Source organism: Sturnus vulgaris, chromosome Z (assembly GCF_052056855.1).
Source record: "Sturnus vulgaris isolate bStuVul1 chromosome Z, bStuVul1.hap1, whole genome shotgun sequence".
NCBI classification, from domain to species: Eukaryota; Metazoa; Chordata; class Aves; order Passeriformes; family Sturnidae; genus Sturnus; species Sturnus vulgaris.
The window spans coordinates 70,546,425-70,562,869 of NC_142283.1; the positions used below are offsets into that span (position 1 = coordinate 70,546,425).

A 16,445-nucleotide genomic window follows, 5' to 3' on the forward strand; every position below is an offset into this window, starting at 1 on the left:
CTACTCTCTCCTGATCCAGACAGGGAGGTGTGAAGCTATTTATCGGTTCCCCAAACTGTATTTACAGGATGCTGTCTGAAGATAAGCAGTGTGCACTTCATATTTAGTACAGGGTGTTTAAACAGAGCACAGTGCTGTGTCCAGCAGTCTCTTCATGGGCCAGTGAATTACAGTTGCTTCTGCAGCAAGTGCAGCCAGTGGCCAAATATCAGTGATATATATTTAAGGTCTCTAGAAATAAAATTCACAGCGGTGGGTGGTCCCTTTTTTTCAAATAATAAAAAACTTTGTAAAAGATTTAATCTCAGTAGGTTCGAAGGACTTTATTCTAATAATTCTTAAAATATTTTTTCACGTGAAACACTTTAGCCTGGTTTTGGACCAGCTACTTATAACGATTTCTATTGAACATATTTGGAAAATCAGGATTCATGAGGAACTGTTGCAAATTTATTGCTTCACTGATATTCAGAAGAGTATTATAAAAGAAAAACTCCATTGGTATACAGATCTGGAGCTATGATTACGATACTGAACCTGCCTGTTGCTGTATAGTAACATGCATCTCTGATACCTTTCTGTATGGAAAACTCTTCTGATTATCATTGGAGATTTTACCAGGTTAGAACTTCTTTTGAATTTACGACCTTATTTTATTTTGTGCTGAGCAGCTTTGTGTGTGAATTCCATCAGAACACTCAGCTGCCCAGCACTTCTGGGAATACACCTGTTGCTCAGGGTCAGCAGTAGGAAATGTCATAAACCCTTTCCTAGTCTGGGAAATTTCATAAACTCTTTCTTATACTTTTAAGTTGATCCATTTCATTAAGTTGTTTGCATGAAGTACTGTTCTAGGGCACCCCCATTTTGCCTCATGCCATCTGCTGTATTTAAGTTTTGGCAGAGGAAAGCCTGGCTCATGTAGTGAGGCCACCGAGGGACCCAAGATGTTCACTGGCAGCATTGTGGCACTTTCTTCTCTTGGCTGTGAACTGACTCTATTTTATGTTGCAAACTTCCATGAGTATTTTTAAACCAGAAAGTGTGGTTCTATTGCAGGTTTGGCAAATCCTGTTCTTGATTTCTTCTTGACAGAAGCCAGAAGTTTTTTTGTTATTTTCCACCTCATTTTAGATGAAAATGGTCCATCACTGGAAATAGTGACAGATGTCTTTTTATCAAAAGTCAGAAACAATACTTAGACATGAGCCCAAGCTTAGAGAGCAAAATATGTTGCAGTCACTAATGTACAGATCATCATCTAGCATACTGAAAATAATTTCTTTTATTAATTTCTTTTATTAATTTTATTTATCAATGTGAATTTCTCGATCCATGTTTCCCACTTAAATGCCAGTTCATTGTTGCTTTCTTTTCCTTCATGTGTATTGCCATAAAACTTGGTCTTAGTGTTTTTTCAAGTAATAGCTGTACATGGCACATGTTCATTATTGACAGAGTCAAAGTTTTTCTGTGTGTTTTTCTTTTTCTTACTATTTTAGTGATATAAAACTACTTCTGGGGATGTAGCAACCGAAGTGACATTAAATCTACTTTTCTTCTCAACATCTTCCCAAGTTACATGTCCTCATTGAGTTAATTTAAATGTGAAACAATAAAAATGTGAGTCTTAGGTGCAAGAATTTATTATTGTTAACTTCGTTTAGTTAGAGTTCTGTGGGAACCAGCAATCTAAGCTGTAACATCAAAATATAGCAGTGTCTCTGCTTCTGTTTTTGCAAATTATAGCTATAACGTGCAAAGCTTCCAAAGTATTCTATAGTGTATCAGAGCACAGAACTTGATAATTCAATGTCCTAGCCCTATCATTTGACAGGATAAAATTAAAAACTTTTTATAAATTTTCATGTAGTCCTTATGTGTTGTGCAGTGTTTACTAGGATGTTGTAAAGGAAAGTTGGATGCAGTTAAAGGTTTTGTAAGTTTTAAAGTATCATATTCTATCTGAGATTTTTTTTTTCCTGATTAAGAAGGGGGTTTCTGTTTGGTTTTGGTTTATGCCATCTTTTTTTCTTTTTTTTGTTTCTTTTATTTATTTAATGTTGTGGTATGTTGACCCTGGCTGCATGCTGGGTGCCTACCAAAACCATTCTTTCTCTTCCCTCCTCAGCTGGACTGGGGAGGGACAATTATGGAAGGCTCGTGGGTTGAGATAAGGACAGGGAGAGAACATTCAGCAATTACCATCACTGGCAAAAGAGACTTGACTTGGGGAAATCAATTCAGTTTAATACCAGCCAAATTAGGATTAGAGTATGGTAGAGAGAACTAAACCCAGTTTTTAAAAAACCCTCTTTACAGCCTTAACTCCACTCCCTTCTTTCTCTGCCTCCTCTCATTGAGCAGAGCAGGGCCATGGGGAATGGGAAATGGGGATTGTCCTCAGTTCCACCACACCTTGTCTCTGCCACTCCTTCCTCCTCATGGGAACGATTCCTCACACTCTTCCCCTGCTCCACCACAGAGTCATTCCCACAGGAGAATGGAGTCATCCATGAACTTCTACAACTTGAGTCCCTTCCACGAGCTGTTGTTCTCCATTATTCATCCACTGTGGGTGCCCATGGGGTCACAAGTGCTGCCAGCAAACCTGCTCCAGCATGGGCTGCTCTACACGGGCCACAGCTCCTGCCAGGAGGGTTTCCCATGGGCTCACAGCCTCCTTCAGGCACCCACCTGCTCTGGTGTGGGCTCCTCCAGGGCTGCAGGTGGATCTCTGCTCCCCCCAGACCTCCCTGGGCTGTGGGGGCACAGCTCCTCACTGTTCACCCTCTCTCTCCTCCTTCACCGACCTGGTGTCTGCAGAGCTTCTCCTCTCTCACACTCTCACTCCTCTCTCACAGCTGCAATTGCCCTTGTGCAGTACTTTCTTGCCCTTCTTAAATCCATTATCCCAGAGGTGCTACCACTGTTGCTCGTGGGCTCAGCCTTGCCCAGAAACTGGTCCATCTTTACTTAAAAAAAAATTGAAAGTTTTTGCTATGGGTATGAATTAAAGCATTTTCAGTCTTCTGGCCCGTTTGGTGACGGTGAAGATTCAGCACATTTAAATTTTTAAAGTGAAAATGCAAATATTAACTGTTTCAACATCAAAAATAAAAAAAATTCATTGAGATCGCAATTCCTATCTTACCTTCTGAAAGATTTGAGGGGTTTTTTTTTTGCATCTCTTTAAGAGGAATAGAGAAAGTACTGTCACTACTTTTGGCATGATTTCAGGCATAGGACTGCCTGAAAATAAGATAGGTGCATATATTCTCTCCACTGTGTCCTTAGCCCTCAAAAGTTAAGGATCATTTATCTGTGTTTAGGTCAGGATGGAACAATAGTAATAACAATTCTAAAATTTTAAAAATCATCGGTGTCCCCTTTATTTTTTAATGTATATATTTTGTGAAGTCTCAATAACTTTAGAAAAGGTAATAGCATCGGAAGTGAAGAGTGGAATGTCACAGCAAAGACAGAGGGACCCTTACATCTCATGGACAATGCTGCCTTTTAGGTTACAAGCAAATCTGGTAAAAGCAATTTTACATTATTTCTGGTACATCATTCCTGCTAGTGCTCCTAAGGCATCAGCCAGCATTTTCTTTTCCCTTTGAAATATGCACTTCCAAAGGGAATGCAGTTTTCATCCTGTAACCTGGGCGCCTTCCATGTGGGGTAGGTCAGGTGTGAGCACGTTTGGTAGTGCTGCTGTGCAGGACAGGAGGCTGGAGCCAGAACACCACCCAGGTGAGATCTCAGACAAAGAAACTGGATATTTCTAATGCATCTTCCAGACAAGGGCCTGTTTTGAGCTTTGAATAGAGCAAACATTAGGCCAACACATTTCTGATTCAACAGCTTCAAGGGAACTGCAGCAAGGGAGAGAGAGCCCAATCTGTGGTGATTATTCATGTGCAGACAGACAGGTTCTGTGTCCGGGCTCTTGGCTGGGGCTGGTGGATTATTCCAGTCCTTGCAGACAGAGGCAGCTCATTTGGCATTATTTTCTGGTAACTTTTCCAACAGCCTCTTTTATCCACGAGTGCCAAGCTGCCGAGGACTGGAGTGGCCCGGTCTGAACCAGGCACTAGCCAGCCCACGTCTGCCTGTGTCCCGGTGGTGATGATGAGGGGGAATGGCTCCAGCCCTCTGTCTGCTTCTGCCTGCTCCTGGGACACAGTCTGGCATGCGTGGCTGGCTGCAGAGGGTGCAGAAGCACTTCTCTTTCCACCCAGCACACCCACCATGCCAGAGGTGCAGGGAATGAAGGGGAGAAGTGCAGAGGTACTGACCAGAGTTAAAATTATCACATCAACATGACTGTGGTAACTCCTTGATGACCTTGTGCTACACGCACAAGAAGTTCTGGGTGTCTTTTTCTGTGGAGTTCAGCTGCAGACAGGTTGTGCCTGAATATTTGAGAAGCTGAAAATGTAAATGTAAAATTATTCTTAGGATACATATGTAGCTAGCACAAATATATTTTTAAAACCCTGTTATGAACAGCCTGATTGAGGACTGAAGATCTTACTGATGAGCTTGTGGAGTATGCTCCGAGGAAAAAAGGTTTTCTTGATTTGAGTAGAAGCACTATGGAACTATAAAAACGATGAATAAATGTGGCAGCCTCAGCAGCCTCTGCCTAAATCTATGGGCAGCTCTTTGGCTCAAGAGCAGTAGGTGGGATATATTTTTTATATTTACTGCAATATTAAAAAATGCTTATCTATCTTTGAAGGGTACCATTATGCTGTAGCTTCACGTGTTTCTGTTGGTAATTAAGCAGTTACGATTTTTTTCTTCAGGAGCTTTTGAGTTTTAAAATATTTTTGGAATCTTGCTGTTTCAGATGTAGTGGGCTTTCTTAATTCCTTCAAGTCCCCTACAGCCTTTTAGCTCCAGGGAAAGTTAACTCTGTGACTGAAAGTCAGTTCCTTTTCACAGCACTTCAGTCTTTGCTAATTCCGTTTCTTTGGAGTAGAAAATGTACCTTTAAAAATAGTGCAAGCTTCTGAGCTTGAGGATTACTGAGAAGAATATGAAGGTTTCTACAGTTACTCTTCACTTTTTGTATTTCTCTTTCATTTAATAAGAATGCCAGTTTTGTTTGTTTGTTTTTAAGGGGACAGGAGAAAGCCTATTCTCTTCAAAAAATCATATTTAAGTGAAATACTATTGTTCATGTGTGCCACTCCCCTCTAGTGAATAGAAGTGGAATTGCTTCATGTCATGTCATGCCATTGACCCCCTAGCTGCAACCAGATTATCGAATTTTTCTTCAACTTTCAATGAGAGAGAGTTATCTTTCTTTCAGTGGAACAATGTGAACTTTTTTTCTGCTTTTTCTATTAAGGAAGAAATAGACTTTCATTGCAAAGCATGCCAAATTTGTTAAATCCTGTCCTTTCCACACAAATGCCCAAGTAAATATGAAATTAACAACTGTATTAGTTATGACTCCTCTGTCTGTATTTCGCTGGGTTTGAATAAAAGTTTCATGCTCCTTTCCCCGTTTACATAAATGAAGCATTTATTTTAACAATGTTTACTTTTTCCTTGATTGTTGAATACATTTTTGTGTAGTAATCTTAACTCCTCCATGATGGGTTGATGTTTGCTTTATTAAACCTTTGAATAATTTATACCAAAGCTCAAGTTGCTTGGTCACAGATAGGTGTGCAATTCTAGATAACAATATCTATCCACATATTTTCACTTGGGTGTTTTTGCTGAAGAGGTAACAGAAAAAAATAGTATTACAAAAATGTTGTGTATGTGATAAATATTCTGTCGAATGTCAGCTAACAAAGTACCAAGTGTGAGATTTCTCTGGCCACAGGCCAGTCAAATAGCTCAGCAGTCACCTTAGTCCATATTCTGTACTTATCAGCCATGGAGAGAAATACATGCATTTAGCTTTCCATTTATCATCTAAAGTACACAGCTAAAATATTCTCATAGTCAGAAGCTGATTGTTTCTATTTACTGCCCATGACAGATGTACCAAGCTAGCATGAGAGGAATCCTGTATGAGGTGGTCTTTAAAAAAAGATCTATTTGTGTCTGCTTTTTTGCTCATTAATTGTGCCCTTAATTCATCTAATATATGTGTAATTAATCAGTGGTGCTGGTGAAAACAGCTTTTTATTTTACACTGACAACCAAGTTTAATCCATTAGAGTTTCACAGGCTGTGAAGGTCACAAGCCTAATAAAGTAAACAGCCTGAAGAACTTGTATGAGATGTAGAAGTAGTGGACCCTAAATCAACACAAAATATGATGTGAGGCAAATATATGCAGAAAAATATTTCACAGAAAGAAAGAGCACAAATCTAAGTATTTTTTAGTTATGCTTAAGAGATGCAGAGGTATTCTGAGACTAGGATTTGCTCTATAGAGCTCCATATGTTTATTTATCATACACACACATTAAAATTGACCCTAGACATCCACCTACCTGAAGCTTAAAGAGCAGAATGTATGAATGTAGCTGAAAGGCCAAGTGTGACACATTCTCTTGTTTTCCTTCCTTTAGGGATATTTTACATTTCCCATCCTTGCTCTTTTCTGCTACCTGAAGATGCAGTTCACCCTTGTTCTTAAAGGATGGCAGATTTTTTTGTAAGGGCTAAAAGCAGGTTTTTTTGTTGTTATTTTTTACAGAAATATTAAAAATATGAAGCCAAACCCCATGGCATCTAATTAGGCAAAAATCACACTCAGATTTGGGGATTATAGCTTTTTTTTAAAATGTATTGTACAGTACATCACTGCATCTCTATATTTTCTTCCTTTGTAACAAAAGGATAAATTCATTGCACAGCATTTTCAAAACTCTGGTTGATAAATACCATTACAGAATTGTTATTAAAATCCCTCTTCTCTTTTTCAGACAAATCACTGCTTGCCCAGCCAACATTTGTTTTTGAAAAGAAGGACCATTCTTTGAAGGTAAAAAGCCTATTTTTTTCCCCTTTTTTATTATTGATAAAAATTGATAATAAAAATTGTTGAGAAATAGGGATTCTATAGACAATTATCCTAGCAGTAAGATTTTAGCCCTGGTTAACACTTGTAATAAATGGTCCAAAAATAGAACAAGGAAGAACAGAAAACAGAAACAAGACTTAATGCATATATGCTGGACTGTTATACTTTTTGTCTCTGTATAGAAAATGACTGTTCTATTTTCCTTGACTTTCCATGCTTATTTTTTTTTTTCCAGCGGCCTGCAGAAGACCCAGTTTGCAAAGCTGAAAATGGTAATGACCACCTCACTGAAACAGCCTACTATAACTGGGTTATTCACAGGTCTGCCTGTTCCCTGTGGAAACAGTGTTTGGACTCCTTCTATGAGCAGGGGCAAATCCCAGTTACCTGACTAAGATTTTGTGGGTTGTAGAGCCACCTGCTCTGTCCTAATATATATGTCTTCCCTCAAGACATATTCCATCTTACCTCCCATATTTACCAGAAAGACAAACTCCTGAAGCCCTGAAAATTGACCAAGCATATTGTTCATCTGTATGAACTCTTAACTGCCTTTTTCTATTCGCTTGGGTATGTTATAATGTAGCTCCTCATTCTTAGTGTTTTCTGAGCCCATGGGCTATGAACTGATTCTAAGTGCTTGCTTTAGGTTCCCTGAACTTAGTAGAAATAAAGAAGACTCCCCAGGGTTTTGTGACAGGTGTTGACTCTTGCTCTTACGTATTGCCTTAAAGCTGTTCTGTAAGTCCCTCCCAAGAATAAATAAAAATTTATTTTTGTTAAGGTTTTAATTCAACATCATAACATTATGCTGATGCCTCCTGCCAATTACATTATATTTTATTTTGTCTAGATTTCATTAATTGTTCCAGAAAACGTGCAAGATCATCATCTTTGACTTTCCAGAAGTCTGACTCTCAGTCTAACACTGGTATGACATTTACAGTCATGTTTTAATTAGAGTTGTGTATTCTCATCTGGTAAAGAAAAGAGCGAATTCCCCCATCTAAGAAATGTTTCTGCATTGTAGGCATGCTGCAAGTCTTGAAAACTAAAACATCGATACTTGCTGGTAATTTACAATAAATATATTTTAAATTAAAAATACATTATTTCTCCATACTTACATAATACTACATAAAATAGTGGAAAATCTATAAATTTTGTATAATTTTCTTGAATTGCTCACACAGTCAAGGGAGGACAAGGTCAGGAAAAGAATTATATCCCTGGCTTCTGGAAGAGACCAGTATTCCTTGGGCAATCCTTTAAAATGTAAAGCAGTTTCCAGAAGGGCTCCTTCTGTCCTGCCAAGAGCTGGCTGGGAAGGCCTTTAAGGATTGTGTATTGTTTCCATGGGAAATGAACACGAATCACTGAGGCTACTGTGCAGAAGGACTGATCTGTTTTTTACAGTCTTTATTTAACGTATGGATGGTACCAGAAAGGTATTTCCGATTTCAGGCATTAATATATGTACAGTGCATTTTTTTTAAATCACATCTGAATGTACCTAAGAAGACTTAAGCTGAGTTTGGTTTACTCTGAAAGTTAAACTGGGATAGATATGCTAGAAATTTTAGGGCATGCCTATGCCAAAAAACAAAGCAGAGTGCAGGAGGAAAGTGGAGTGTTTTCCCTTTTGATTGCCCACATTGTTTAAGTGCTATGTCCCTGTCTGAACCTCTCCACCTGGCAGTCTCCAGGACAGAGCTGTTACAGGGAGGATTAGCTGTGTGCCTGAGCCAGGCTGTGCTGCATGGCCTCAGAAACCTCCTGGGATCAGCAGCATAGACATAACCTAACAGTCTGCTTCAGAAAGATGGTAGGTAGCAGTTAATAATTCATTCTGGTGCCAATGAAAGCATTACATCAGTCTGGCTAACCCTAAAACTGGTCTTTTTTTGTTCTCCAAACAAGTGATAATTTCAGTCTCTTATTCTTTTAGATTCAGCTCTCACACAGAAAAGAGGGAGATCATCTTCATTTAACATCCTTCCTACTTTCCCTCCCTCCCAGACAGGTAAATAAAAGTAAATACTTATGTAGAAAAGCAAGTATTAGCTAAAATAAAGATGCGTGCAGAAATGCTTTTTCTGCAAGACAGAGCTGAAGTGTGTTGGACTAGTCTGATATTTAGGTAGTAGAAAGGAGTGTTTTTTAAGGAAGATTGGCAGTTCAATAGAAGATAAGGTTTTTCTTATATTTGAGGAGTCCTCTGGGACAGGGGTGGAATTGTTGAATAATTTAAAAACATGCATTTACAAAGTGTGATACAAATTATACTTAAAAAACTAAAATGAAATTACAGTAATTACATGAATAGTTTGCTTGCAATATAACATAGATGGTTCCTACAGGAATATAATTTTCTGTCCTGGGAGCCTGGGAACCAGGGACCCAGGGAATATCCTCACTCTAGCACTAACAGGAATGATGGAGTGATCTCAAATCCTAGCCCATGTCTCTTACCACAGAAAGGTTCTTAATAGACACTGGAGTAGAGGATTTCTAAATAATGTTAAGCACTCACAGCATTTTAATAGCAGCAAAACACACTCTTGAAATGAAAAAGTAGTGATGGTATGTAGTGTATCAGTTGTGGCATTTTACAGGACATGGTACATGTGTGACATCCCACCCTTAAGAGGAGGGTAGCACCCAAGATTTGTAGGTGGTGATGGTGGAAAGGAATGACCAGAGGTTCTGCAAAAGCTTAAAAGGTTTTACTAGTAAATGATACACTTGGCATGAAAATTGGTGTAAGCCCTGATCTCCTATTATAAGAACATGGAGGCAGGTTTGAGATGAAGGGGGAAGGTGAAAGGGAAGAGAGAGAATTAAAGAGGAGATGAGGAAAGCAAGAAAGAGAGGAAAAGACATCACCAGTCCTGGTTCCAGCATCAGCATTGGTCTGGCTGAAGGCATGTCCAGGGTCCTGGGGCACACACCTGGGCTTCATGGGGGTACCTTTGCATGGTGGCTTCCTCACCCTGGAGATGAGTTTCTCTTTTTTTATGCAAATCAGTTCTCATGTGCAGTTTGTCCTTTCTGGAAATGGGTCAGAGGCTCTGGGGGTCTTGGGTGGTCTTGATGCCCCTACAGTCCATGCCCACTTCTTGGCCTCATCCCTGCTGTGCTGTGCTTATGGTTGTCCTGGAAAAGTGCTGCCCTACCTCTGTATGGCCCCTTCTCTGGCCACATCCTGCACTTTCAAACAGTGAGTTACTACCTTGGTCCTTGGTTGGCTCCACAGCTGTGTGGATATCAGTGATGTACACATTACCCCTCCCAGCCTTCTACAACGTGGTTGCCATCACCTTCTCACTGGTGTTTGACATCTTTATTAAAACAGTGAAAGCATCAATAGTACACTACCATTGTTCTAGTAAATTACAAACGCCTTTTTAGCAGAACAGGGCAGGGTACTTTTATTTATTTATTCCGATGTATTTGGGACTCACTTAATCATCTTAAAAATGCCTAAAACTCGACCAGATAGCATTGGCATTTCAATATTTCTACAAAACAGGAACACCTAGTTTTAAAAGATGAAGAAAGATTTTGCATTTAAAACATTCATTAATATCCAAAAGACTGCGACATAACCAGAAAAGCTCTGGTGCTTTCTGGTGCCAAAGTCTGCCCATCTGTAAAAACTGAGACAGTAACAGTTATCTTTGAGATCTTTTTCAGATGGATATGTTGGAATATTGCTCAGGTACTACCAAAAGAGGGAGGGGTTACAGAAATATTTAATGGTTAAAATTTGGGTTTATTCATTATTCAATTTTAAATTCCTTTTCTGTAGTAAAGAGTAACATTTTCATGACCTCAGCTCTTCTTCAAAGAAATCCTGACATCATCAAAAGTGCAAGAGAAGGTAACTGTCATTGTAATATTTATTTACTGTAGTTCCACAAAGACATCCTTTAGAGATATGGAAGACAAAAAGAGAACAGTTATTTTCCATACTGAATGATAGGCTAGGTATCTTTATGCAGTCCATAACTTAATTGTTTGACAGCGTAAATTTCCTAGGTACTCTGATCTGAGCATCTGCTCTGACTGCTTATTTCCTGAGTGGACTGAATATAACCTTCCATAGTGAAATTTCACCTTTCTAACTAAATACCTCTGCTTCTGGAGAAGGCAGTGATGAAAACTCTTGGCATCTGAAGATGCAGGATTAAATCTGAAATGGCAGAAGACATATCTAAAACAAAGCAATAAATATTAGCATGAAGACATGCCTAAATATATAAATACAAATATATTTTAGAAGTACAAATAATAATGTTTATGTATGTAACACATTACTTTTTTATCCTGATAGGATAGCATACTTTTTTATCCTGATAGGATAACACATTGATTTCACTTCAGAGTTGTGTATTCTAGAAACCATTACAATTTTTCAGAATATGAAGCAAGTAAACAACAGTAAATATTATTTAAAAATGGTTTGAAACTCTCAGTTTAGAGGCAAGACATATAGGTATGACTTAGATGTGAAGAAAAAGTATATGTTTAAATATTTTGTCTTTGTATTTTGCAAGGATCCCTGTCACCAAGTCAATTGTGGAATGTCATTAGACCTGCCACTTTACAGCCCCCACAAGCCCTGACCTGTCCTGAAATTCCTGTAGTATCTCTAGTGACTAAGAAAGAAGCATGTGTTCAGGTAAAAAGAAAAATAATTTTACTGGAGCTCAAATTAAGGAAAAAAAGCCAACCAAACAAAAACATCCAAAACAACCAAAACCAAACACCAAACAAAACAGTGGTGTTTTAAAACAATTAATTATTCCACTGTGTGATTTTCAAGAAAGTTCCCATGTAAGTTTCAGTGGAATTGATATCACTGACATGATGTGAAATGTTAAACTCATGCTAACTGTGTTTGGAAAATCATCTCTTCTCTGCAGGCTCTCTTACCTTTCTGATGTCAAGGTTCTGTGCGAAAATCAGCTTTGGGTGTTTTGGATTTTGTTTATTTAGAAAGTGAGATTTTAATTGAGGGCACTGGCTTAGTACACAGCTGGAGGAAGCTCTGCCAACTTCCACATCTATTATCTCTATGTGTATCTGTCTGTCTATATATATACCTTAGTGACTCTGGATTCTAGCAGATCTGTTAATAGCAGAAAATACACTAGCTCTGATTAATCCCTTTGATTTTATCATTCTAGCTATCTGAAGACTACTCTTCTTCATCAGCTGAGAATTCAGTAAATTCCAAAGCAGCAGTGGGGTCATCTATTACCATGAGTCTTTCCAGCTCTCAAAAATCACAGTAAGATTTTTTTTTTTGTTATATTTCTACATTATTTTGTCACTTGGCTGATGGCATGCCCTTTCATCATCTGAGTGTAACGTGGTACTAAGCCCATGCTGTCTGCACCCACACAGGGCTCAGTGGTGTTTGTGTGTGGTGCCAAGATTTGTGTCTACTGACATAAGCTTCGTATGACATAAGAAATGGACTCCTAACTGCAATTAATCTCTGTGAACTAGCAACCAAGCTGGAAACTATTTTGGTGTCATCTCTCTTCTGACTGCATGTCTGCTACATCTCATAGAAAAGGGGCAGAGAAACTCAGGAAATTTCATTCTTTTGAAGAATTGCCAATATATGTCAGTGTATTGGGCACAAGAGACATAAAGAAAAAAAATACACGATTGATTTGGAAGACTAGGTGAATGCTGCAATTGGTGCTCTACTTTCATTCACAAAGCAGCATTTCTGGCACTAAAAGCTCTCTGTGGTGACTGTGATCGGCTTGTGATAGGTTTGTGCAGCACAGAATTCAGAATTTCTGTGAGGAAGCTGACGTCCTTGAACTGGGATGTTTCCCCATCCTCTTGACACTGTATGTAATGGAAAGAGCCCCAATCTTGGAGATTAATCAGACTCGGACTAAAAGCTTGGAAAGCTTGTGCTGTAAGTGACAGGAATACAATGCTAGGAAAACACTGTTTTCTGGTCATGTATTCGACTTCACACAAGGTTTTCTTGGGACACAGAAAGGGTTCAAGGCCAGCAGTGAGAAGAAGTCATACTGGTGCAAAACTAGGCTATTAACTCTCTCTCTGGGAACTGACTCATGAGAACCCTAGGTCTATGGTTGTCTTGTGATATTTATATGACTTGCTGATGTTGATGAGGGTTATTTACCTGGAAGTTGTGAGCATCAGGAATACACCTCGTATCACTTTTAATAAGAGACTTTTCAAAATCGCTAGGGCCACAGATAATAGATTTCTAGTGTTGCCTAACTCCCCCTCCTACTCAAGGAGGGCATAGAATATATTAACTGCAAAGGAGTCTGTGCCAGTCTTCTACAGGGCTAGATGGACCACAGATAAAGATTGGGATGCACAGTGCCAGGGTTCTGAGGAGGCAGGGGATTTTTAGATGCACAAACAACTTAGGTTCTTAATACTTATCAACAAAAATAACATAATTAGAGGGCAGATGCTCACTGTGATTTTGGAAGAACCAACCTTTTCTATTACATTTAATGCTGTTGTGATGCCCTCTGAGGACACATAGCCACACAGCACACTGGGTTTTTAGCAGAATCTGAATGATGGTAATGCATGTATTAGAAAAGCTAAATCAGTTGCTGTTTCTACTTTAAATTTATTTACCTTCTGTCAGCTGTACAATATCTCGGAAAACATTGGTTAGTGACTTTCTCCCGTGAGGTAGAGAAATGCAACATAGTGACTCAGTAACAACAAGTTAAAGGTACTTACAGCATTTCTTTCCCTTCTTTTCCTCCACACCCTGCTTGGTGTGTTTGTGGCTCACGAATTCTGTCTATCACAATACTAGTTCTGTCACAATCATGATAAATGTTGATTCCTTTGACAGTTGAAAACTAATTTAAATCAACCAGCTGCTTACAGCTCTTAGGAGATTGCAGGAGGATGTAAATGCCATTCTTCTGATCCATATTAAGTGACTGATGCTGCAAAATACTTAGGTAAAATCTTTCTGAGATAGCTATTTTCTCATCAATAATAAAAAAAAGACTTTATTAAACTGTGCATGCATGCTGAACAGTAAGTGAACATTGCAGCCAGACCTCCTCATTGCTAAGAAAACAACTTTTTAGGTTTGCTTTTAATTTTCAATCAAGGCATAACTGTTGACACTTACTTATAAAATAAAATGCAGAGAGATGCAACAGCAGGGATTGCTTTGCCTGCAGACATTTCTTTCGCTTTTGCTCCTCTTCCACTTCTTCATCTCTCCATTATATGATTCCGTGGAGAGATGAGTGAAAATACCTTTTTATCCCTCTGCAGTTGCTGCAGCTGTCCATGTTCCATGAAATCACTAATTTTCAGTTCCTGGGCTGACTATAATAACGGGCTGAAAAGGAAAAAATTCCAGTTTCTTGATTCTGATTAAAAGCTTGGAAAGCTTGTGTCATAAGTGACAGAAATACAGCAGTGGGAAAACACAGGCTTGCAGTCAAAACAAGTCAGCTTTGCTGAAGCATTTGCTTGGAAAACAAAGGGTTAGAGGCCAGCACGGGAACTGGCAGCTACTCAGACCTTTTTGGACACTCTGAGAAGGCCAATACCTGAATCTATTCCCTCTCATAATCCTATGCGAGTACCTTATCCATGTTTCTCCTCCCACTGTTCCTTGTTAGTGATCATTCCCTGATATCAGTGACTGTGTTTTGTATCTCTGTGATAATGCCATCCCCGGGGCAAGAACATTTTGCATCCTTGACAGTGCATCCCTGGCAAGAACACTTTGTTCTTGCCATGCAGCAACATAAGGCTATTGAGGTTTTAATAACATTTTAATGCTGGCACTTACAGTTAACTTTCCCTTAAAAGAAAGATCTTGTACTGACTGATTTTTTTCTTGTACTTCTGAATATAATCAATATAACTTACCACACTTTTTCTTAGAAATAAGCCTCTAATTCTTGGTTTTTTAACTCTTTTGGGGTGCTGTCCTTAAACTGCTATTGAAACAGTCTAGAAGTAGCAGTTGGAATGTCAGTATGAAAATTGGTCACATTTGAGTGAATTTTGAGAGGGGTGTGTTTAAGGATAAAAAGCTTTTTAACACACTTTAGATTCCCTGTTCATGGCCCAAAACATGAATAGAAGCTTTCAAGGCTAAAAAGACAAGTATTTTCTAATTTCTCTGTTTTGCTCCTAGTCTTAGCAACATATCAAATGTGAGAATGCTAAGGAATACTTTTCTCATTAAGTGTAAGATTGAAAGAGGTAGTACTCAGTAAGCCCTTCATCCTTGGAGAGCTTCATCCTTCAAGCATACTGTAGTTGTGAACAGAGAAACTGTTTTAGAGGCAATCATCAAAGTTCTGCCAACAAACCCACCTAATGAACAGGAATATCCTCTACATATGTTGTGTTAAGCCCTCCCAAGGGTGATAAATACTGTGAAACAGAAGTAAGTGGTGCTGAAGTAAGCAGTTTATGACACAATATCAGGCTGCCTTCCTGCCAAGTCATCCTTCCGGAACAGAAAGTGAAAAGAACTTGCATGGTTTTGCCTATGCCAGCAAGGCATGCAGGATTAAGTTCTGCAGAAAGCATAAACAACCTATAACCCCTTTGTGAAAAAACCAACCAAACAGACCAAAACCAAACCAGCAGCAGGAGCAACTTCCACATAACAGAGTTTACAAGAACTTCTCTAGTGACTTTTACAAAAAGAAATGAACCCTGTTAATTTAAAGTGGCTCTGGTAATTAGCAGGTCAAATAACAATTATACTTGCATAGAATATTCTTGAATGTAATCTCTAAAATATAGTTGGCCAGTACCAAAGGATTGCAAGTATTGAGTTCTTTTCTCATTTTAAGTCTATCTTTGGAACATGTAATTGAAAAATGGAAACACTTTTCTCTCCTGTTTTACTTATAATTCAGCTTAAGCCATCTGCTATTATAGCTATACATTTTTTCAGTATTTGTGTCTGTATATGAATACACTGCCTTCCTGCTCTTCCAAGATGTAAGGAGGATGACCTAGGAGTGCCTGTAAGTCCCGGGGGTGTACATTACTCTGCAGAGTACTGGAGCTTCACCAACTTGAAAGGATAGCTGCTAATTGTTGATATTCCTTTGGAGGAGCAAAAGGAAACAGGGAGACAAAAGTAACTCATTAAAATTTCTGGAGTAAGACATTTCCCTGAGGAGAGATGCCATGCTGTTTGGCTGCTTGTTCTTTGGTTTTGAGGAATATCCTCAGTAATCTTAATGAAACAGTGTGATACTCTGTTCCTTTTGTGAAATGTTCCACAGAGAATATTCTCAGATTCTCTTAAAGAATTTGCCTGATTATTTACATGCTTACTTTTTTATTTTTTTTTAATGTTATGCATGGTCAATCTTTAAAGTGCTTTAAATAGTTCTAAATCACATTCTTGTTATTTTGTTCCCAC

At 38.7% G+C, this 16,445-nt stretch overlaps 1 protein-coding gene across 3 annotated transcripts in view; it reads left to right on the forward strand.

Annotated features, from left to right (window-relative positions):
- RANBP3L (RAN binding protein 3 like) overlaps positions 1-16,445 on the forward strand; it is a 31,400-nt gene that overhangs the window by 2,212 nt on the left and 12,743 nt on the right. For 2 of the 3 annotated variants that reach the window (XM_014875452.2, XM_088156930.1), the window contains exons 2-8: positions 6,903-6,961; positions 7,236-7,272; positions 7,854-7,931; positions 8,949-9,023; positions 10,812-10,883; positions 11,560-11,684; positions 12,193-12,296. In XM_014875452.2, the coding sequence (XP_014730938.2) occupies positions 6,903-6,961; positions 7,236-7,272; positions 7,854-7,931; positions 8,949-9,023; positions 10,812-10,883; positions 11,560-11,684; positions 12,193-12,296 (550 nt within the window). The remainder of the gene's footprint in view (positions 1-6,902; positions 6,962-7,235; positions 7,273-7,853; positions 7,932-8,948; positions 9,024-10,811; positions 10,884-11,559; positions 11,685-12,192; positions 12,297-16,445) is intronic. The other variant, XM_088156931.1, reaches the window with a different exon arrangement.